Source organism: Calidris pugnax, unplaced genomic scaffold, assembly GCF_001431845.1.
Source record: "Calidris pugnax isolate Ruff unplaced genomic scaffold, ASM143184v1 scaffold655, whole genome shotgun sequence".
In the NCBI taxonomy this organism is placed as follows: Eukaryota; Metazoa; Chordata; class Aves; order Charadriiformes; family Scolopacidae; genus Calidris; species Calidris pugnax.
In genome coordinates this window covers 53,042-76,807 of record NW_015091391.1, presented here as the reverse complement: position 1 = coordinate 76,807, position 23,766 = coordinate 53,042, and the positions used below count along the sequence as shown (strand labels likewise).

General features: G+C 53.4%; 2 protein-coding genes across 2 annotated transcripts in view; both read right to left on the bottom strand.

Moving 5' to 3' along the window:
* Positions 1 to 749: 749 nt before the first annotated feature.
* Positions 750 to 18,194, bottom strand: LOC106899520 (butyrophilin subfamily 3 member A2-like). The gene is made up of 10 exons (XM_014961389.1): positions 18,186 to 18,194; positions 17,029 to 17,113; positions 16,200 to 16,547; positions 15,184 to 15,465; positions 14,647 to 14,751; positions 10,336 to 10,476; positions 3,501 to 3,632; positions 2,751 to 2,840; positions 1,291 to 1,445; positions 750 to 869 (listed from the first exon to the last, which is right to left on the bottom strand). The coding sequence occupies exons 1-10, from the start codon at positions 18,192 to 18,194 to the stop codon at positions 750 to 752; spliced, it is 1,467 nt and encodes a 488-aa protein (XP_014816875.1).
* A 2,072-nt stretch (positions 18,195 to 20,266) lies between these two features.
* The window catches only part of LOC106899519 (butyrophilin-like protein 2), a 12,306-nt gene continuing 8,806 nt past the window's right edge, over positions 20,267 to 23,766 (bottom strand). Inside the window, exons 19-23 of the mRNA XM_014961388.1 lie at positions 23,570 to 23,590; positions 23,169 to 23,189; positions 22,780 to 22,800; positions 21,977 to 21,997; positions 20,267 to 21,333 (exon numbers count right to left, since the gene is read on the bottom strand). Coding sequence (XP_014816874.1) covers positions 21,209 to 21,333; positions 21,977 to 21,997; positions 22,780 to 22,800; positions 23,169 to 23,189; positions 23,570 to 23,590 — 209 coding nt within the window. The 3' untranslated portion in view covers positions 20,267 to 21,208. The remainder of the gene's footprint in view (positions 21,334 to 21,976; positions 21,998 to 22,779; positions 22,801 to 23,168; positions 23,190 to 23,569; positions 23,591 to 23,766) is intronic.

Below are 23,766 nucleotides of genomic sequence, written 5' to 3'. Positions count from 1 at the left end.
AGGAATTGTCTGACATTGAGTTTATCCAGTTGAAACCTCAAGGCCTTTGCGTCTGCCCTTAAATCTCGGTGGCTTCTCTCTGGCAAATCCAGTGGAAGGGGGCGCTGCAGATGTGGGAGTTCAGCTGACCCTTTCTGATTGCCCCACAAGCGTTTTCTTCCTTGGGACCCAGCACTGGAGACCTAAAAACATGGTGATGGTGATGGGCCTGGAATCCTGCGCTTGGACGCTGCCTTCCCACCAACGTATTTATCTCTTTGTGGTGTTTTTCCCCCTAAAAATACCCTGAATTGGGTCAGCTGTTGTCAGCTCATCTGCAAGTCGGGGAATATACCACCATTTCCCCTCTTCGTCGGGGAAGCGGAAGTGTTGGGGCAGCCTGTGCCCCCCAAAACTTATCCCTTTTCCCCTAGACCCACATGTGCATAATATTTGTCTAATAAATGCTTTCTTTACCAGAAACAGCTTTTTTCTATTTACACTGTGGTGAAAAATATTACCATTTTGTTGGTTTTTAAGGGGCTGAAATTTCCCCACCTTTGCACTTTGTGAAATAAGAATAAAGGGTTTAATGGCTTTTTCCTCTCTTCTCCCTGTTTAGTGGAGACCAGACCCATGTTGCTGTGGTTTAATTCGTTGCTGCTGGTTCTGGAGGGATTTTTGGGGAGTGGCCGAGGTTTGTGGTGAGCATGGGGCTGGGAATTATTCCCCCTGGGATGTGATTATCGCGAACCCCCTAGGGAGAGAACTCACAAGGCTTTCTGTAAAGGGGACCCATCCTCCCATGTCCACTCGGTCTCTCTCCCCTGGTGTTTCCTCAGTCCCGTCCAGGCCACGGAGGCGTTTCCCATCATCCCCTCGATGAAAGCCTGGGAGAGGAGAGGAGAGATGGAGTCTCAGAGCCTCATTCTGCCCCAGGGAGATCTGAGCTGGGATGAGTTTGGCACATCCCAGTTGCAGACTAGGGACTGGAGAGGCCAGGGAGTGCTGTGAAAGAGGGGGGGATTGTGGTCTGGAGGTGATGAACAGCATTTTTGGGGGTGAGAGAGGAGGTGGAAGTTCATGAGTGGGGCAGTGTGGTTTTGCCCATCTTTAATCTCCTCCAAATTCATATTTCTGAGGGTTTTTCCCCCAAAATCCTGCCTGGCAGCCCTTTGCAAGCCCGGAAGGAAAGCTCAGTCCCAGGATGGGAGTTGTGGGGCTTTTTGTAGAAAGCAAAGGTTTAAAAAATACTAATAAAAAAGCCAAATGCAGGGGGAATGCTGGAGCCTTTCCCCACCAGTTGCTTACCTTCTCCTCCAGGCTCTCCAGTATGACCAGTTGAGCTCCCTTGTGTTGACAGTTTTCTGCCGCCATCTTCCAGGCTTTGGTTTTGGTGGAAACCCAGTAGCACTTGGTTGCAAAGGGCTGCCAGCCCATGGGACAGAGCTGGCAAGCCCTGGGGCCTGTGGTAGAGGAGGAGTGTGAGCCCTCCTTCATCCTCTGGGGGCTTTTCCTGCTCTTTGAGCACCTCCACGTGCATTTCTGGGGGGAGATGGGCTGGAAAGATCCCCCCCCAGTGCGGGGAGAAAGCAGGAGGAGCAATGTAGGGAGATGGTGAGGGCATGGGAGAGGATGACGTGGATGGGGGGAGAATTGGGGGGATTTTGAGGTGTTTTCCCCAATGTTGCTGGTCTTGTTGCTCCTCTCTCCCATATGAAAAGGGGACAACAACCCTCCCACACCCCTTAACTATGTGGTAGGGCTCCATCTGCACCCCCCGAAGGTGGTGCTGAGCTGTGGTACCTGCTGTGGAGTGGTTTCCCAGATGGCAGAGTCGCTGTCGGAGCTGGTGCTGGAAGCAATGGAGGGAGCATTTGATTTCCAGGACATCCCATGGCCCGGGGTCAGGCAGGCAGGTTTTCCAGGAGCACGGGGCTGTGTCCTGCCTCAGGATGGTGCCATTTCCACCTGAAATGGGGATGGGTTTGACCCATGGCATCGTGGTGAGAGCAGAGGGTGAAACCCTGGGGCAAATCACCCTTGGGGATGGAACAAGGTGCTGCCTGGGGACAGGAGTCTTTAGGGGGGACCTGTGGGGTCTTTCAAGCTCCATCCCAAGCACAAATCCAGGCTGGGTAGAGAATGGCTGGAGAGCAGCCCAGAGGAGAGGGACTTGGGGGTGTTTGTGGATGAGAAGCTCAACATGAGCAGGCAATGTGCACTGGTACCCAAAAAAACACCGGCAACCTGGGCTGCATCCCTAGCAGGGTGAGGGGGGGTGGATTCTGCCCCTCTGCTCCACTCTGGGGCCATCAGAAGGACATGGACCTGTTGGAGCAGGACCAGAGGAGGCCACAGAGGTGCTCCAAGGGCTGAATCCCCTCTGCCGTGAGGACGGGCTGAGACAGTTGGGGGTGTTCAGCCTGGAGAAGAGGCAGGAGGAGCAGAAGAAGATCAGCCTGGAGAAGAGGCAGGAGGAGCAGAACAAGATGGTCTTTAAGGTGCCTTCCCACCTAAACCATTTATGACCAGGGTGGAGTGAGGGACCTGTATGAGGACAGGCTCTAAAAATGTAGAAATCAGTGTCCATGGGGGATGTGGTGGCAGCTTTTCCCCCTCCCACCCATTAGGGGCAGCTGTTCCCAGGAGCTGAATTTGCTCAGGAGCTGCTCCCTGTGAGAAATACAGGAGAAATTGTCTCCATCACAGAAATTGGATGGGTTTGGGGAGATTTTTACCCATTTTGGATGATGGACCCCGTCACTCACCACATCGCTGCAGCAGCCACACCACGACCCCTGCCAGGAACCCCGTCCCGACCCATCCAGCTCCCAGCAGCACCCAGTACCATCGAGGACCTGTAATGGGACCCAGACTGGGAACAGGGGAGGAAACAGCTCTTCTGTGGGCTTTTCCTCCTTTTTTAACACCCTTTTTTCACCAGACAAGTCCCCCCATGTCTCTCTGCTCAGTGAGAAAACCTTTCAAGCGTCACTGGAGCCAAGAAAACCCACAAACCACATTTCCTGCTTGACTAGGGAAGCCATGACAAGCAAAGTCTCGGATCTGGGAGCTCTGTTCCTCTCTTGGTGCTGCCCTGGAGAAGGAAAAGGACCCAAAGCCAAGGCCTTGGCATGCTCCAAGGGATGGGGAGAAGCCACTTGGCAAAAAAAGGGAGACATGTGAAGTCCTGCATGGAGGGGTGGGGTGTGCTTGGGAGCTGGCTGTATTCTTTTCCCCCCAATTTCCAAGAAAATCAGGCTGTGCAAAAGAAATCTGCTTGTGCCATGCTCTGTCCCAGGCTCAAGATGTGCTCTCAAGGGCTGAGAGTTGGGTTTTGGCCACTGACAGCTCAGGAAAAGGATGGAAACAGATGGAAAATGATGAAAAATCCTTTTCTCCCTGTGCTTTGCTGGCATCCAGTGGCATCAGGGACATCAGCTCCCCCAAAACCCCCATCCATCGCAGAAATCCCCCCAGGTCAGGAGGAGGAGGACCCACTGAGTAAATTCACTTACCAGGACCTGTCCTGTGGCCTCCGGGGCCCGAACGTGGTGGCCTAACTGGCTCAGCATAGATGGTGGTCAACGCCACAGCTGGTCCCTGCCCTCCTGGCATTAGATCTGGGGCCACCAGAGAGTTCTTCTTCCCTGCAGAGACTCACGGTGGGGTTTTGTCGTTGGAGTTGCAGGTAAAAACCCTCCCCGGCTTCACTCTGCTCTTGCACCCTGCTGCGGCTGCCCACAAAGAGCCATTTCCGACACCAACGCTGCTTTTTTTAAAGGTGCTTTGGGCCAAAAAAGGTGCCTCTATTGGGGAGAGCAGCCTCCTCCTCCTCCCGTTGCCAAGAGCAGTGCTGCCGCTCACATGGACTAATATCCATATATTGGTTTTTTTTTTTTTTCTACCTGTTTTTGTTTCCTACCAGCAGGAATGGAATGTGCCCCCAACTTTCCAGTTATCAGTTAATTTTGGGGGTGTATTTTAGCAGCTCTTTGGGTCTTAGCACTGCTCCCACCCCCACAGCAGAGACAGCAGAAAAATGGAGCAGGAAACACAAAACTTGTTGCATTTGGCTACAAAAAAAAAATAAAAAAATCACTTATTCAGTTTGTCAAGAGTTGAGTTTTCAGGAGATCCAGGTGGATTTGTGCTCCTGCAAGTGCTCAAAAGGCAGCATTAAAATACTCCTCTGGGAAAGCGGGTGACAAAAACCCCAGAGATGCTCCCCAAAAAAGTAAAGGATGGGATGTAACATCCCTTCCTGAGGAGGACTTTGCTTTCAGAGGGGGATGTCTTGGCTGAGCCCTTGGTTTAGATGCTTTGGGGTGTGTGTGTGTGTGTGTGTGATATATCTCCCTGCAGCTGCCCACGTTTTTCTGCTTTCTGCAGAAACCCCCGAATTCCCAGGAAATGAACTCAAGCTGGGGGTGAAGGCTGCTGCTGGGAACCATTGAAAACAGGAAAGTGGAAAGCTGGAGGAGCCCTTTGTTTGGATAAATCTCCCCAAAAAGCAGAGATTTCTCCCCAATTTCCCCATTTTCCGTGTTGAATTTGAGCAATTAACCTTGAGGTGGGGACACAGCCCAAGGGACACGGTGGAAAATCCAAAAGGATTTAGGGGACTCCTTTTCCATAAAGGAAAAAACAACCATCAAATTTCCCTTCCAAGGGAATCGCTTGTTTTAGCGTCCCAATAATGAGAGACTTAAAATTGGAACCTCTGTTCCCACGTTTGCTTTTAGATCTACCAGAGGCTGAGCTCTGAAATCTGGTTATTTTTTATTGGAATTATTTTCTTGGCTGGTTGGGGGGAGATTGGGGCGATTCCTTTTTGGGGCTCCCCATTGTTTGGTGTATAATTGTTAGGATTAATCAGTGTGGGATGCTTTGGGAGCTTCCCCCACGCTTCAGGCTCAAAGCATTGAACCTTTTAATGTAAAAAATGGGGAAAAAAGGCAGCGAGAGACAACTCTCCACATTGATAAAGGCACCGGGAGTCCCCATGGACAGTCATGGGAAACCCAGCTGATAATCTGGGGAGAAACAGCTCCAAAATCCATATTTTTTTAAATGATCTTGAGTGTTCTTGCTCGGTTTTTAAGGTTGCTTTGGGGTCGAACCCCTAAGTTGGGGCGTTTGGGTGCTCTCTGCATATCTCCCTCCACCCCCGCTGGCTTCTTCATCCAGAGTCGTGCTAATTGCCACTGTTCTTCTGCCCTTTTCTGCCTTTGGGGGTTGGAGAAGAAAAACTTTGGGGGAAAGGGGGGGGAGAAGAGGGAAGCAATTAATAAATTATCTCTGAGTATTTTGCAGGGAAAAGTAATGGTATTTGACCCAATTTGGGGGTTTTTATCACACACCTCTCCCAAGGTGAGAGCCAGGAGGCAGCAGTCACATAGATGGTGTCAAGGATGCTCAACTCCTCCACCACCAGCATATCTGCGAGTCAGGGGACAGGTGTTAAAGAATGGGTGACAAAATAAGGATTTTGGTAGCGTAACTGGACTATGTGGCAGGGTCCGCCTTGCTGTGCGCTCAGCTGGTCTTTGACTTTGCTTTTGTGGGTTGTAGCACCTTGAAAACTCCCCGTTGCTATAAAGGGTCAGTGGTTTGGCACTTTCTGTGCATCTGTTGCAAGATGTAGCCGCTCAGCACCTCTTTTTATCAGAAAAAAAACCCCAAAGCTATGAAAAAAATCAACCCTCAAATGCCTGTCCCTGGCTGCAGCTCACTGTACCTTTGTGGTTTTCAGTTTGCTGGTCTTCTCTTGTTTCCCCTGAAAAACATCCCCCCTCCCCCCTCGCCCAGGGCAAACTTCTGCTGCTGAGGCTCTGCTCTGTTGTTTCTGTTCCGCTGCCACATTAAAACCAAACCAGGGTGGAATTTGCTTCCTTTTTCCCCCCTCCCAGGCATTTCTCCTGGTTTTCTTTTTGCCCTTTCTCATCCCATAATTTAGCACTTGTTTTTTATCCCTGTTTTGGCATTTTCCTCTCCCGTTAGTGCCACTTCTCCCCTTCCCTCCATCTTCTCCTCCCCTCTAAATGGGTCTAGATGTGGTTTTTTTTTAATTTTGCCCCTTTTCTAGGTTCTCTTTGCTCACGGACAGGTTGATGCCTCCCAAGCCAACCCCTCTGGGGCTTGCACTGCCACCAGGCAGGTCCCCGCATCCTTGTCCTGCATCTCCTGGGGGACCAGGGCACCATTGGGTTAGGATGGTGAAAAAAGGTGGTTTTGAGGATTCTGTCACCAGGAAAGCACAGAGCCCTGAGGTTTGTGGGGTGATAGGAGAGGTTCCCAGAGAGAGTGAGAACAAGCAATATGTTTTCCCTCCTGGCACCTTGGGTGTGGGAGCAACCCCCAGACACAATCTTACTCCCCACTTTTATTTTCTCTTTCTGAAAGCTTAATTTTCCCTTTCTGTGCGCTTATTGTTAAATGACACCATGAAAATAATTAGTGCTGAAAGAGGGGAAAAAGCTCTTCATTAGAGTGCAGGTGTTCAGAAGGAACAGAGTTTGCTTTTGAGATTAAAGCTTTATGCTTTTTCTGTCCAAAAGTCTTTAAAAATACCTTACAGTAGTGCTGGAAAACCTTCCTGAGACACTGGCATCTGCCCTCAAAGCTGCTGAAGAAGAGACATGGACAAACTGGGACAAACCAGCGTCTCTTCTGCCTCTTTGCCAGGCTTTCCTGTGAAGCACCAGCAGCCTTTAACTCGTGATGGCAGGTCCTGGGTTAGTTTTGGGGAGTAACTGCCTCAATAATGTCGTTTTTCCCTACCCTGGGGAGCTGAAAATCTCCCTCCAAAGGTCTCCCAGCAGTTGGTGGCATTGCTAGTTTTGGGGTTCTCAGCTGAAATGGGTGAGAGACCATAAAATCCTGTTCTCTGAGTGTTCACTGCAGCCAAAAGCACTCACTGATCTGCCCGTTCTTTTGGGTACCCCAAGAGGATATCTTACCTCCCTGATTTTTCTATGTTAAATAAAACTTTGGGGAAAAAAAAAACACAACATGTTAAAATTGTATCTGACTTGCATTGTTTGAATTGCACCTGCAGGGATTTGTTCTAAAACTTTAAAAAAAGAGGTGACTGAATATTAAGGTGCTTTTTTCCCCCTGATATGTAGAGGGAGGGCTCTGAAGTGCTTTATTTCTGCCTGGCTTTCCCTGGTGCGTTCCCCCGGCAGCACCTCCCCTGGCCCCACGTCTCTCCTCATTGGGTAGCACAGAAACACCCCCATGCCCCGAGTCAAATGATAACTGTGGGTTTTGGAGAGGGATCGTTTAATGGCGCTGACTCACAGCTGCACAACTTAAATCAGTGCCAGAGGAAAGCCAAATTCTTTTATAGTAGAAGTATTTAATCGGCTGTATATAAATCTAACACGCATCTTCTCAGGGCAAGGGAAGGGACGAGGCGTTTCCCAGCACCGGGCAGAGGGTTTGCTGTTTCGCTCAGAACGTGTTCAAAATCACATCAATTAGTCTGAATTCTGACTTTAAGCGTAGGGATGGCTCCAGCTTTTGCTGTATTTTGCGCTGAGCTGTTTCCCCAGAATCCTCCTGTCGCTCAGCTCCTGTCCTGTCCCTCACTCTGACGGAATTCTTCTCTTCTGTGCTGTTTTTTTTTGGGTTTTTTTGTTTTTTTGTTTTTTTTTGTTTTTTTTTTTAAGATCCTAAACTATAATTCGGGGATTTGTGTTTTCCAGGTGCCTCGTTGTTGGTGTCTCATGCTGCTCGATAGACGCCCCAGCCCAGGTTTGCAGCTGGTGGTGGAGCCCCCTTGAGGGGAAGGGGACAGCCCTGGGTCTGGTCCTTTTGTGATTTTTCTGGGCTCAGTAAAATGATGGGGAGGAGTTGGGGGGTGATGACGTCATTTGGGGCACCCCAGTGTCACTGGGCGATGATGTGTCAGAGAAGCAGGTGAGTGGGGGATGGGGGACTATGATTCTAAAAGCAGAATTCCCCAATGTTTCTGTTGTGCATAAGTCCCCGGCGGAGTCGCTGCTGTCACCCCCTCAGCCCTGGTGCCCCACGCAGAGTGATGCAGCATCCCCGGGGTTTGTTCTGGGGCAAAAAACCCCTTTGGGCAGGTTTTTGGTGCCGAGGCGATGTCTGTCGCTGCCCGGGCTGCGAGTGGGGACAGGGCCGAGAGCTGGAAGCCCTGCCCACCGGGAAGTGGTTATGGTCCCTGGCTGGAGTGAGGTGGGGCTGAGACCGGTCACCACTCATTACCCTAATGAGGGCCCAGAGCAGGATAATTAAGGGTATGCTGCTGCCCGGCGGCCAACAGCCGGTACTGCAGGTGGGGAGCCACAGTGTCCCTGAGATGTTCCCAATATCCCCGAGATGTCCCCAACACCTAAGACATCCCCAACTCTTCCCAGTGTCCCCTGTACCGGTCATCCTGCTCCTGCTCATTCCCGATGTCCCCTCCCACCGGTCATTCTGCTCCTTCTCGTTGTGGTTTAACCCCAACCAGGCCCATGCAGCCACTCTGTAACTCACCATCATCCTGCAACAAGAAGCAAAGACTCCACTGCTAATTATGGCGAGACCAAGCCTGGGGACTTTGGCTCAGTAGAAAGAAACGAGGCAAAACCAGTCACTGTGTAAAGTTTTATGGTGATTAGTAATCATCATCGTTGGTCATTGTGTGAGTCGATGCAGGCAGGCCGCAGGAACAACCAGGAGACCGCAAATAAAGGACAGAACAAGTTTAATCTCCGATACCTCCCAACTCGGAAAGTCTCTGAAGTGGAACCCGGGTGGAGACACGCAAGCAGGGGATGCAGGGACCACAAAGCCAGCAAGAGTCCTTGTCAGTTGGAGTCCTTGTCAGTTGGAGTCCTTAGCAGCCAGACTGTGCAGGAGTGCAAACAAAAAGGGGCCTACCTCCCTGCTTAGCTGGTATTTCAAGAGTTCCAGCAGGCATAGTCCTCCCCCTTGTGCTTTGATCTTCTCCAACAACAGGGCAGGATCCTCAAGCGGCAAGATAAGGTGTCCCTGAGTCCATCACAGGCGTAAGTTATCTCAGTGAGGATGTTGTTCTGCTTACAGGCTTGAGACCAAACAGCAATTATCATGATAGATGTGTTTTCCAGTGCCCCAGGTGCGAGTCACTTGAGTGTCTTTACAATCCTCCTTGCCAATCTTCGTTACTTTCCCACAGTCCTCATGGTGTCCTGGGTCAGTAGAAGGAGACCCAGGATGGGAGTGGTGGGAAGGAGGGCAAACTTCAGGAGTTTGCATGAGGGAAAAGATTTGGCCACACAGCCCTTACAGTTTGGGATGACACAGTCGAGAGCCTCTGGGTGGGGATTAGAGGATGGGAGACAAAGCAGATGGCGCAGTGGATGTCCACCACCCGTCACCCAGAGGAGCAGCAGTAATTCAACATTATAATAAATCCATCTAAAATAGCCCCAAGCTGGGAAATTCCTTCCACATCCAGAAGTTTCTTCTTCTGCTGCAACTAAAGATGGTCTGGGACAAAGATGCTTCTGCGCATGGAGCCAAAAATCCCCAAAATAAGCCAAAAGCTGCAACTGCCTTCACCCAGCACCCAGCTGGGAAGGGAATTGGGTACAGAAAAAGCAGTTTTCTTCACAAAAGGATGAGGTGACGTAGGAGGATGCCCATGGTGAGTATCCAGGCATTGCAAGGGGGTCCTAGAGGATCCAAGGGGTTCAAAGAGAGGTTCTGAGGCCTTCTGAAAGGTCTGAAGGGGATGCAAGGGGGTGAGAGGAGGTTCCAAGTGGGTCCAATGTGGTCCAAGGTTGTCCAAGGGGTTCCAAAGTGATCCAAGGGGTTCCAAAGTGATCCCAGGGGTTCAAAGGGCTCCAAGGGAGGCTCCAGGAGGGTTGAAGGGGTTGCAAGGGGATCCAAGAAATTCCAAGGGATTCCAAGTGGGTGTGAGGTGATCCAAGGCAGTAAAAGAGGTCCCAAGGGGTTCAAGAGTGTTTCAAGGGGTTCCAAGGACATCTAAGGGGCTTAAGGATTCCAAGGGTGACAGGGGGATAACAGAGGGTTGAAGGGGATCAAGGGGTTCCAAGGCGGGTGAAGGGGTTCCAGGGGGTTCCAAGAAGTTCCAGGCAGGGATCCAAGGGGGTCCAAGAGGGCCCAAGAGGTTCCTGACACCCCAACATGGTTTAACCCCAGTCAGAAACTCCCTCTCTCCCTGCCCCTCCCCTAGTAGGGTGGGGAGAAGAGGGAGAAAAGGAGAGGAAAACACCTCGAGGGTTGGAATAAAGATGGTTTAAGACAACAGTTACGGCAAAGAAAAATGTCATTATTAACTGTTAAAATATATACAAAATAAAGTGATACAACAGCATTTGTCCTCAGCACCTGAGGACTGATTGCCCAGCCTGTCCCCAGCAGCGAGGGAGGGTCCCAGGCCACCAGGAGCACCCATTTCTATTCCAAGCAGGACATCTGTGGGGTGGAATATCCCGTTGGCCGTCTTGTCCTGGCCGTGCTCCCTCTTGGCTGCAACGGGAAGCTGCAAAAGCCCTGGACTGACATGAACATTTCTAAACGATGCATATAATCATGGTGACCAATGGCATTCTCACACTAAATCCTAAAAAAGAGTAAATACTAGAAAGAAAATTAACTCCATCGAAGCTGAAATGAGGATACATCCCCTGCTTGGAGCCTCCCAGCACCAGAGTTACCCCACAGCAGCCCCTGTCCCCTGCCCCTCACTCCCTCTCTGCTCCCTGGGCTGGGACAGGACAGAGAGGGACATGTCCTTTAGGGTCCAGGAGCAGTAGGTCTCTGGAGAAGGACAGGGTCTGCGGGAGGCTGTGGTGAGGATGGAAGTGGGGCTGAGGGTCTAGAGGATGCTGCTCCTCAGGCACAGCTGGGTTTCCTCTGTTCCCACCCAAAACCAGGGGCGCAGGGTCTCCCCGTGAAAGAAGGTTTGTGGGAAAGTGAAGATCTCAGCCCTGGTGTCAGGGTTGAGGAAAGTCACCAGCCCCTGTGCACAGTCTAAACAGACCCAGATCCTCCTGGGGAGGAGGGAATGGGACAGGGGGATAGGAGGAGAGGTGAGAGCCTCAAACTGACCTAAACAGTGCCAAACCGCCCAGATCCCTTCTTCAGGGCTCAGCAACACTGTCCCCTTCCTCTTCACAGACTCTCTGGCCACCCCAACAGCCCACCATGGATCACCTCCCTCCTCCCCCTCCACCTCTACCTCCCAGCAGTGCCTTGCCTCCCGGAACCTCTCCTGGCCCAGCACACAACGCCTAGAACTAAATCTCTCAGGAATGTTGGGCAGGTTCTTCCACTCAGGACCACATCTCACACTTCTTAAATCCTCTGACAGGACAAGCTGAGGGTGAGCTGTCTTTGGATCCAGGGTCACCACATCTGCATGGAACAGGAGGATCCGGAGCATCAGCACTCAGTCCTGAGCAGGTTTCGCCCCCCAGGGCCAGGACGTGCTCCACAGAGCAGTAGACTGGGCATCTCCTTCCTCCTCTCATTCCCAACATTGGGCAGGCCCCACCACAGCCACGGCTGAGCTCAGTCCTTTGGGAGGAGGCACCAGAGTGGCATTGGAGGGTGATTGCGCCTCTGGGACACCATGGTGTGACTCAGAACAGGGTGGAATGTCAAGAAAATGGGGTGAGATCCATCCCAGTGCCATGGACTGGGGGGCTTGAATCACAAACACACCCAGGCGTGGCCAGTCCCTTCAGAGGACAGTCCAGTTACTCCTCGCACAGAGAAAAAGGGAGAAGAACAACCCATAAAACAACAAAAAAGACAATAAAATACCCAATTACCTAGATTTTCAGGAAGCAGAAGCTTTCTCCACTCTAAAAGGAGAGACAAGAGCAGGTCACATCCCACAACTGGTGGTGTCCCAGTGGCTCTGGGCAGGGGAGAGGGCCCAGCCCTGCTCTGGTGTCCCTGAGCTGCCCACCCAGCATACACATCCCTTTGGGGTCTTCCCAGACCAAGGGGATGCAGGGATGGAGAGGATGGGGAACAAGGGAAATGGTCAAGGATAGAGAGACCAGGAGAGGACACTGAGCCAGGAGGAGACCAGGAAGACTCACCCAGTGCTGCATCTCGTTGCTCTGAAGAGGAAAAACAGAAGCAATGAGTGATGAGAGGGGACAACTTCTCACCCCATGGCTGTTCTTGTAGGAATGGGAAGAGCTTGGGGAGATCCCAAATTCCTTCTGTTTGGGGTGTGGGAACAGACCCCCAAAGCCTGTGAATGGCTTCCTCCAGCATGGTCACCTCCCATGGTTGATGGCCAACAGGTATGGGCATGGGAGAGGGTCCAGACCTGCTCTGGTGTCCCTGAGCTGCCCACCTGCCCAGGCACATCTCCTCAAACTTTGCCCAGACCCGGAGCATGCAGGGATGGAGGGAATGGGAGAGGGAGGAAAGGGCTGAGCAGAGAGCACCAGGGAGAGGACACTGAGCCTGGAAGAGCTCATGGAGACTCACTCAGTGCTGCAGGTCGCTGCTCTGGAAAGGAAAAACAGAAGCAAGGAATGATGAGTGAGGACAGCTTCTCACGCCGTGGTTGCTGCCCACCCCCACAGTCAGCTTCCCTTGGGGTTTTGCTGGACCAAGCAGATGCAGGGGTGGAGAGGACAGGCAAGAGGGAAACAAGCCAAGCCCACAGCAGCCAGGAGAAGGCACTAAGCCAGGAGGAGCTCACAGAGACTCATGCAGTGCTGCATCTCATTGCTCTAGAGAGGAAAAACAGAAGCAATGACTGATGAGTGAGGACAGCTTCTCATCCAATAGCTGCTCCTATTGGAGTGGGTAGAGCTTGGGCAGATCCCAAACTCCTTCTGTCTGTGGACTGGGAACAGACCCCCAAAGCCTGTGCATGGCTTCCTCCAGCCTGGTCAATTGCCACAGCTGGTCCCCAGGGACTCTGGGCATGGGAGAGGGTCCAGCCCTTGTCTGGTGTTCCTGAGCTTCCCACCCGCCACAGGCACATCTCCTCGGGGTTTACCCAGACCCAGGGGATGTAGGGATGGAGAAAACAGGCAATGAGGGAAAGGGCTGAGCACAGGGGACCCAGGAGAGGACATCAAGCCACGAGGAGCTAACAGAGACTCACCTAAGAGTGCACCTTGCTCCTCTGGAAAGTAAAAGGAACATTTGGTCAGAGATAACAGCTTCTCATCCCGAAAGTCCTCAAGAAGGAGAAAGCAGAGCTAGGGAAACCCCAAATTCCTTCTTTTTGGGGAGTGGGAAAACACTCCCTGGGTCCCAGGGATGGCTCCTTCCATCCTGGTCATACCCTACGGATGGTCCCCAGGGACTCTGGGCAGGGGAGATGGTCCATCCCTTCTCTGGAGTCAGAGTTGCCCACCACCCCAGGCACCCCTCCTTGGGGTTTTCCAGGACCAGGGGATGCAGAGATGGTGGGGATGGGGAAAGGGGGAAGGGGTTGAACACAGAGAGACTGGGAGAGGACACTGTGCTAGAAGGAGCTCATGGAGACTCACCCGGTGCTGCAGCTTGTTGCTCTTTAAAGGAAAAAACAGAAGCAATAAGTGATCAGAGGGGACAGCTTCTGATTACACCTGCAACCACAGGAGAGGTCAGATCCCAAACTCCTCCTTTTTGGGGAGTGGGAAAATACCCCCAAACCCTGTGAATGGTTCCCTCCAGCCTGGTCATGTCCCACGCCTGGTCCCCAGGGACTCTGGGCATGGGAGAGAGTCCAGCCATGCTCTGGTGTCCCTGAGCTGCCCACCTTCCACAGGCACCTCCCCTTGGGGTTTCTGTAGACCCAGGGGATGCAGGGATGAAGAGGACAGGCAAGAGGGGAAGGGGCCAATCCCAGAGCACCCAGGAGAAAACATGGACTCAGGAGGAGCTCACAGAGACTCACTCAGTGCTGCATCTCATTTCTCTGGAAAGAGAAAGCAGGAGTGATGAGTAATGAGAGGGGACAGCATTTCACCCCATGACCGCTCCTACTGGAGTGGGCAAAGCTTGGGCAGATCCCAAACTCCTTCTCTCTGTGAACTGGGAACAGACCCCCAAAGCCTGTGAATGTCTCCCTCCAGCCTGGTCATGTCCCATGGCTGGTCCCCAGGTACTCTGGACATGGGAGGGGGTCCAGCCCTGCTCTGGTGTCCTTGAGCTTCTCACCTCACTAGGCACAGCCCCACAGGGTTTCTTCCCATGAGCCAGAACACCTCCCATGCCCAATTCCCAACCCCAGGGCTCTCCAGTTCCTTCTGGGCTTCATCAACCCACAGCAATGACCAGAGAACCATCAAAACCCATCCAAAGCTGCATCCCTCCCTGGGGGCTCCTTTATCAGGAGGCTTTGCTGGTTTCAGGGGCCAGAAGGACTCACCCAGTGCTCTGGACAGCACCACTGGAAAGCAAAGGCAGAAGAAGAGGAGGTCAGGAGAGCAGCTGCATTCTCACTGGCACCATCTCACAAGGGTCTCTTGGACCTTCCCGCCAGCCAGATGCTCTGCCCATGCTCCCTCTCCTCCCACCCACACCCCACGTCCTTGTCCCCAGCCTTCCTTTGCCCAACAAGCTTCTTTAAGGAAGGCAAACCCCGTTCTGACACAACTCTGATCCTGTTCTGCATATGTCCATGGGCCAGCTCTCAGATTTCCTCCACACTGACCCCCCCCACTACAAACTCACCTTTCCTTTGGAAGAGATAAGCAATGACGCCAAAAAGCATCACTATAAGCAGGAGGAGCACACCCAGAGCTGCCATCCAGGGAAGGGTATTGTGGAAAAAGGGAGCTGAGAAAGAAAAAAAATCAGGAAAAGGACTCATTTTACAGTCTCCCTGTGTGAGGAGAAGAAAAGGAAACCCTAAAGTTCCAGCTCCTAAAGCCTTGTGCTGGGACCCCTGGTCTCAAGTGGACATCCTCCTCCCCCTCCCACTGACATACCAATGCTCTCCTGAAGCACACCAGGATCACAGAATCACAGAATCTTCTAGGTTGGAAGGGACCTTAAAGATCATCTTCTCCAACCGTCAACCTAACTGACAAAAATAGACACCCGCACTACAAACAAGAAGCGTCCAGATAAACAACACCCACACGTTATCTCCTGTGATAAAACTCACCTGTGGGTGCACCCCCCACACACACTTTTCCCCGCATGTTGCTCCAGCCCCCCAAGATCAAACCCCACCATGCAGTCTGGCCATCCTCAGCCCTGCTGCACCTGAGATGTGCAGGGACGACACCTGCTCCCGCACCAGACGACTGTTCCTCACCACGCATGACACGTTCACATCTCCCTTCCCGCTCACAACGATGACATCTTGGATCTCAAAGAGGCCTCTTGCGTCTGGGGAACGTCCCTGGGAGACCGAGGGGAGATGCTGCCCACCGGCATCCTTCCACAGCACCTGTGGTGACGGGTACCAGCCGGCCGATCGACACACCACCCGGATGCCTCCATCCTCGTACGCCTCCAGAGAGAGGAGAGGGACAGAGCCCATGGCTGGGGGAAGAACGCAGGGTTGCCCTAATCTCAAAGAGGCCTCTTGCGTCTGGGGAACGTCCCTGGGAGACCGAGGGGAGATGCTGCCCACCGGCATCCTTCCACAGCACCTGTGGTGACGGGTACCAGCCGGCCGATCGACACACCACCCGGATGCCTCCATCCTCGTACGCCTCCAGAGAGAGGAGAGGGACAGAGCCCATGGCTGGGGGAAGAACGCAGGGTTGCCCTAAGTTAGGGATGGACCCAGCTCAAAGGCCAAGACCAAACTGCATGCCAGACACATCCCAGGGTGCCCAGGGGGGTGTGGGGCTGGCCACGTGCTCTTCACACCACCAAACCCACCCCCAAAATCTGCAGGAACCAGAGAGCACTGATGTCAAATGGCCCAGATCTCCCCATAAACAGCCTGGCAGAGCAGCACCGAGTGGCCGAGCTTTGGTACCTCAAGGCAGCATCTCTGCACCAACACAGCACCACAAGGACACCACAGAGACCCAAGGTCACAACATCCGTGCTGCTCTGGCCCCAAAAACACCTCCAGCACCATGTGCATGGTCCCTCCTGGGCATGCACAGATGGGAAGAAACCCATCGCATCTGACCACTGTCAACGGCTCTTGTGCTTCAGCACCAAATGGATGGACGTGAGGATGGGACAGAGCTCTGGGAGGGACACACACCAACCCAGGGACACCTGCACTATCCTCATGAAACAACACAGTGGCCACAAACCTGCCACCTTCAGTTCCACTACAGCTTCTCCATAAGAGGCAGCATCTTGCACAGTGCAGACGTACTGGCCATCATCAGAGGGTCTCAACCCAGAGATCCGCAAGTCCAGGCTCCCACTGGACAGACCATCTCTGGCCAACTCTGTCCTTCCAGCGTATTCCTCCATCTGATCCCAGTGCTGGTCTGCTCCGTTTCGGTAGAGGTGCACTGTTTCAGAGACCTGGTGCCGGATCCACCTGATCTCCAAGCTCCGAGCGTCCATGCCTGGGAACAAGTGACACGGCAGCACGACGTCCTGTCCCACGGTGGCAAGGAGAGGTTGGCCTGGTCCTACCACTCTGAATTCCGCTTGGTGATAGAGACACAGAGAGATGGAGATTGCGCCCACATTAATTTACAGGCATCACATGGCAAGGGGCCAGCTAGGCATGAGCGGTGTCCTCTCCATCCCATGAGTGTTGCTTTGCCCTCCCCATGGCCCAAAGTCCCTGGAGAAACTGGAGAGGGAGCAGCAGGACTCGAAGGAGAAGAAAGAGGTATCCTTGGGGGTGGGAACTGCTCCAGAAAATCACGAATCCCACCCTAAAAATGGCCCCCTCCCCACCCCAGGCAGCCCTGCCAGAAGGGACAAAGGCTTTGGGGGAACACCTCGGGGCAGAACTGAAGGTGTCCCAGGACAATGGATGTGTGGCATCACCAGACCAAAGGAAAGTGAAAGCAACGTGCAGCTGATGTCTGCTCTCAGTTCCTCCTGCCCCACAACACCTCCCCTGTCCCACATCGGCCACCCAGAGCACGCTCAGCCCCCCCAGCCCTGCAGAATCCCTACCTGATCCCAGCCGGAGGAGGTGGAGAGTCAGGAAATGTCTGAGGAGGCCCCATGGGCTCGTGGGGAACCCCACCTGTGGTCGGAGCTGGAGAAGAGGGTGGGAAGGGAGGCAGAGGGAGGCAAAGGGGGGTTACAGCTGCTGCAGAGGGGATGGGGAAGAAGGTCTGCACCTGCCCCCAATGCAGAAATCCCACCAAGCCACCTGCACTCTGACGTTGGAAGGAGCCCTTGGTCAAGGGACGGACAGGATCCACACGCGGCTCTCAGTGTAGCCTCTGCTCTGCCCCTATGCCCTCCCCAGGATTTACTCAAAATCCCTTCCAAAGACTTCAAATTAGTTAAATATTCTAAATCCCTTGTTGAAAGGAAATTCACTTACCCGAGATCTGGGAGCTGCACCTAACATCTCCAACCTTGCCCGTTTCCAGGGTCCAGAATTCCGGGAAACAGTTTAAGGCTCCACCTCCCTCATTGTGAGCTCAGGTTCCTCATCCAGAACTGAGCCACATCAACAAGGCCAGGGTCATTTAATAACCTGCCAGTGGCAAAGCACCGATGCGAAGCCTTCACCCTCCCCGTTCCTGGATGGGAGGTGGTGGCGGTGGTGTTTCGCAGGTCTGCGCCTCTCCCAGCAACCTGTGCTGGAGCAGAGACATCAGTGAGGTTTTGCACCCATAAATAGCTAGGGTTTTTTCCCCAGAAACGCCTGATTTTTCTGTATAAGGCCATTGTTGCAAAGGAAGGAGCAAAGTTTTAACCAGGCCATGATGAATCATCCACCTGCGCCGGTTCTGCTCCATCCATCTCTTGGGGGTTTTTATTGGTGTTTCAGGACATTTCTATTTGGGAGAAAAACTCGGCAGCCCATTGATCCCAGGAACCAAAACAAGGAGAAAAACAATGGAAAATGAAGGACAATAAGGATTTTTGGGGAGGGATCATGTGGAGCTGAGAGCCTCATTGTGATTTGTGGACATGGCGGAGGAGCCCAGCAGTGTCCCTGCAGCACCACAACAGCTGAGAGCTTGTGGGGAGCTAGGACAAGGGAAAAAGATGGGATTCTGCTTGAGTGTGGGGACACCCCAGCTGTGCCCTGTCACCTTGGGGACCTCCCATCCCTGGGGAGGCCATGTTCCCTGCTGTCCCCAATATCTCACCTTATGCATGGGGAGCCCATGCCCAAAATAAGGAGTGCAGGATGGGTAGGGTGGGCCTGTTTCCATACTGGGTGGGGCTGGGTACCGGGGCAGTCCTACCCAGCTCCAGGGGGATCCCTGGGGTCATATCCAGATGTGGGGAGGGGGACCAGGGTGAGCCCCTGTCCCAGTTTGAGGTAAAACAGAACCAACTTTCCATTTAGTAATTCCACTTCTCAGCTTGGCCTCAGCCGGGGAAGGGGGGGACAGAATGGGGGGACCCCAAACTGACCCAGGGGGTGCTCCATCCCATCTGCCCCACACTCACTATAAAAGCCAAGGGATCAAAGAGTCAGCTCTTTCTCCAGTGGCCGGCATCCAAGGAGGACCCTGTCTGTTCATCTGCCTTTCATCCCAGTCCGTGCCTTCCTGACCCCAGAGCTGGAATCCAGACCCCACCCATCACTGAGTTCAGTCTGGGACATCCCCAATTCCATGCCAGTGATGTCATCCTGGGAGCTTGATATGGTTTTGTATAGATTGTATTTATTTCATTATTTTCCTTTCTCTCTTATTTTTAATATTCCATTAAAGTAGTTTAATTCCTGCTCAACTCATGAATCTCTTTCTCTTGCCTCCTCCTCCCCTGGGAGTGAGCGGTGGAGGGAGAGCATCTGTCACCAGTATGGGCCAGTTCAGCCTAAACTGAAATTTACCCCAAATCCCTTCTTCTGGGTTTCTGGTAGGAATAGAACTGAGGAAGTAAAAAGACCGGCATTTGGGGGTGACAATGATGTGATTAGAGCTTGGTTTAGATTTTTGGACACGGCGGAGGAGCCCAGCAGTGTCCCTGCAGCCCCACAACAGCCGGGAGCTTGTGGGGAGCCAGGGACGAGGGGACAAGAAGGGTTTGGGGGGCTTTGAATGTCGAGACACCCCAGCTGTGCCCTGTCCCTCTGCCCTGCCAACTTGGGGGCTTCAGATTCCTGGGGAGGACGTGTCCCCTGCTGTCCCCAAAGTCCCATCCACATTCATACCCAAAAGAAGGGGTACGGGGGGGACAATGGGCTGTACCCATAGCAGCGGTGGTTATGGAGTTTCTGGGGTGGGGGGAATACCCAGGTCTGGGGGTCCTGGGGATTGTACCCACACCTGGGGATGTGGACAAGGAATGAGCTTCTCTCAAACCCAAAGGGGGTCCAGGAACCCGTATCCAACCCCAGGGGGGTCCAGGAGGAGCAGGAGGGGCTGAAGATGAGCAAGGAGCACCCAACTATTCTCAACAAGGTCAGAGGAGCAGGGAGGTCCTGTTCCCTGCCCTGAGTATCCCCAACATCCCATTCCCAGCAGATCCCACCCCCTGGTGCTCCGCCCCAGTTCAGCTCCCAGCTCCAGACCAGCAGCAGCAGCAATTCACCATTGTAATAAATCCATCTAAAATAGCCCCAGGATGGGAAATTCCTTCCACCTCCGTAAGTTTCCTCTTCCGCTGCACCTGAAGGCACTCCAGAACAAAGATGCTTCCATGCACAGACCCCACAATCTCCCAAAGAAGCAAAAACAATGCAGCCACCTTCACCCAGCACCCAACTGGGAAGGGAATTGGGTAGAGACAAAGCAGTTTTCTTCAGAAAAGGGTCATGTGGTGCAGGAGGATGCTCATGGCGAGTACATGCTGGGCAGAGCCCAGGGGATCCAAGGGGTTTCAAGAGGTTCCAGGGGGCTCTAGGGGTGTACAAGAGGGGTTTCTGGGGTGTTGAAGGAGTTGCAAGGGAATAAGAGGGGATCTAAGGGGCTCAAGGAGTTCCAAGGGATGTTCGGAGTGGTACCGAGGGGATCCAAGAGGTTCTAGGGGATCTGAGGGGATTCAGGGGGTTCTGAGGGGCACCCAAGGGGTTCAAGGGAGATTCAAGGTGTTCCAAGAGGATCAAAGGGGATCCAAGAGTTTCCTGGCTGCCCGGTGTGGCTTAGCCCCAGCCAGAAGCTCCCTCCCTCCCTCCCTATTCCCCAGTGGGGTGGGGAGAAGAGGGATAAAAGCTGGGGAAAACACCTCGTGGGTTGGAATAAAGACAGTTTAAGACAACGGTTACGGCAGAGGAAAATATCTTTCTTAATTGTAACAAAATATACAAAATAAAGGGATACAAGAGCATTTGCCCTCAGCACCTGAGGACTGATTCCCCAGCCCATCCCCAGCACAGCGGGAGGGTCCCAGGCCCCCGGCAGCCTCTGTCTCTGTCCCGAGCAGGATGTCTGTGGGGTGGAATATCCCTTTGGATGCCTCATCCTGGCCGTGCTCCCTCTCAGCTGCGAGGGAAAGCTGGAAAAGTTCTGGACTGAAGTGAACATTTCTCAGCCACGTATAAATATATTTGTGACCAATGGCATTCTCACACTAAATCCAAACATCAGCAGTTACTAGAAAGAAAAATAACTCCATCCAAGCTGAAATGAGGACACCCCCGGCTGCTCAGAGACCCCACAGCAGCCCATGTGCCTGCCCCTCACTCCCCATCTTCTCCTACGGCTGGGGCAAAGAGAGGCACATCTCCTGCAGGATCCAGGAGAGAAGAGCGAGGAGTCTCTGGAGAAGGGCCGGGGTTGCTGGAGGCTACTGAGACGGTGGAAGGGGAGGAGAACATGTAGGAGGTGCTGTCGCTGAGGCACAGCTGGGTTTTCCTTGTCTCCACTCAAAACCAGGGGTGCAGGGTCTCCCTGTGGAACGAGGCTGGTGGGAAAGTGAAGATCTCGATCCCAGTGTCGGTATTGAGGAAAAGTCACCAGCCCCCAAGCCCACTCCAGTAAGACCCAAATCTTCCTGGGGAGCACGGACTGGGACAGGGGGATGGGAGTAGAGGTGGGAGCCATGAACTGGCCTTTCCTGTGCCTAACAGCACAGATCTCTCCTCAGGCTTTGGGTTCAGAGACCCCTTCCGCTCCAGAAACTCTGTGGCCAACCCAACAGCCCACCGCGAATCACCTCCCACCTCCCCCTCCACCTTCCAGCAGTGCCTCCCATTCCAGCACCCCTCCCAGCCCAGCAATCAGTAATTAGAACTAAATTTCTTGTGGTAAGGCAGGTTCTTCTGTATCCTTTCCCTTCTTGCATGTTTCATAGACTTCATCCGAGGTTCAGGATCAGACATGTTTGGACCCAGGTTCCCCATGCCTGCAGGGGACAGGAGAAGCCAGAGCATCAGGGACAGAGCTCAGTCATAGAATCATGGTTTGGCTTGGAAGGGACCTTAAAGACCATCCAGTGCCACACCCTGCCATGGGCACAAACACCTCCCAGCAGACCAGGTTACTCCAGCCCCCTCCAACCTGGCCTTGAACCCTTCCAGGGATGGGGCAGCCACAGCTTCTCTGGCAAACCTGGGCCAGAGTCTCATGCCCTCACAGCAAAGACTTTCTTCTCATCTAAATCTCTCCTCTTTTAGTTTAAAACTCTCTTCACTGGCCAGCCCAGGTACACCTCCCAAACAGGGAAAAGGAGGAGAACTCCCCATAAAAAAACATCAAATAACATTAAATACCCTCTTCCCTCAATTCTGAGGATGCAGAAAATTTCTCCGCTCTACGGAAAGAGAAGATCAGGTCACATCCCATGGTTGTTCCCCAGCAAATCTGAGGGGAGGTGGTCCATTCCTGGGCTAGTGTCCCCAGTCTGCCCACCGCCCCAGGCACTACCCCTCAGGGTTTGCCTGGACCCAGGGAATGTATGGAGGGAGAAGATGGGCAAGGGCGGAAAGTGTTGGCCACAGAGCACCCATGATAGAACACCAAGGCAGGGGAAGCTCACAGAGACTTACCCGGTGCTGCAGGTCGTTGCTCTAGAAAGGAGAAACAGAAGCAATGAGTGACAAGAAGGGACAGATTCTCACCCCATGGAAGCTCCTGCAGCGGTGGGCAGAGCTTGGGCAGAGCCCGAACTCATTCTGTTTGGGGAGTGGGAACAGAGCCCCAAACCTGTGAATGGCTCCCTCCAGCCTGGTCAAGTGCCACAACTGGTCCCCAGGGATTCTGGTGAGGGGAGATGGTCCACCCCTGCTCTGCTGTCCCCGAAGTTGCCCACCCCCCCCAGTAATCTCCCCTCGTGGTTTCGCTGGACACAGGGGATCCAGGGGTGGATAGGACAGGCAAGAGGGCAAGGGGTCGAACCCAGAGCACTCAGAAGAAGACACCAAGCCAAGAGGACCTCACGGTGACTCACTCAGTGCTACATCTCGTTGGTTTACAGAGGAAAAAAAACAAAACAATAAGTGATGAGTGGGGACAGCTTCTCATCCACTAGCTGCTCCTGTTGAAGTGGGTAGAGCCTGGGCAGATCCCAAACTCCTTCTCTCTGGGGACTGGGAACAGACCCTCAAAGCCTGTGAATGGCTCCCTTTAACCTGGTCACATCCTATGGCTGGTGTCCATCAGGTCTGGGTAGGAGAGAGGGTCCATTCCAGATCTCATGTCCCCCAGCTGGCCACCCCACCAAGAACATCCCCTTGGGGTTTACCCACACCCAGGGGATGCAGGGATGGAGAGGACGGGCAAGGTGGGGAAGGGTTGATCACACAGAACCCGGGAGAGGACACCAAGCCAGGAGGAGATCATCACGACTAACCCAATTTTGCTTCTCGATTCCCTGCAAAGGAAAAACAGAAGCAATGAGTAATCAGAGTGAACATCTTCTTATCGCACGCCTGCAACCACAGGAATGGGCAGATCCCAAACTCCTCCTTTTTGGGATGTGGGAAAGCACCCCAAAACCCTGTGAATGGCTCCCTCCAGCCAGCTCAATTCCCATGGCTGGTGGCCAGCAGGTCTGGACGTGGGAGAGGGTCCATCCCTGCTCTGGTGTCCCCAGGATGCCCACATCCCCAGGCACATCCCCTCGAGGTTTGTGTAGACCCAGAGGATGCAGGGATGGAGGGGACGGGCAAGAGGGGAAGGGACCAAGCCCAGAGCACCCAGGAGAAGACACGGAGCCAGGAGCAGCTCACGGAGACTCACTCAGTGCTGCATCTCGTTGCTCTGGAAAGGAAAAACAGGAGCAATGAGTGATGAGAGGGGACAGCTTCTCACCCCATGGCTGCTCCTATTGGAGTGGGCAGAGCTCGGGCAGATCCCAGCTTCCTTCTGTCTGGAGATTGGGAACTGACCCCCAAAGTCTGTGAACGGCTCCCTTCAGCCTGGTCAAGTGCCGCGGTAGGTCCCCAGGGACTCTGGACATGGGAGGGGGTGTACCCCTGTTCTGGTGTCCCCGAGCTGCCCACCCACCACTGGCACATGCCCTCAGGTTTTACCCAGACCCAAGGGATGCAGCGATGGAGAAAATGGGCAAGGAGGGAGAGGATCGAGCAGAGGGGGCCCAGGAGAAAACCTCAAGCCAAGAGGATTTCATGGAGACTCACCCAAAAGTGCAGCTTGTTGCCCTGGAAAGCAAAAGGAATACTTGGTCAGAGAGAACAGCTCCTCATCCAAAAAGTGCTCAAGATGGAGTAAGCAGAGCTGGGGAAACCCCCAAACTTCTCCTTTTTTGGGGAGTGGGAAAACACTCCATGTGTCCCAGGGATGGCTCCCTCCAGCCTGGTTACACCCTACGGCTGGT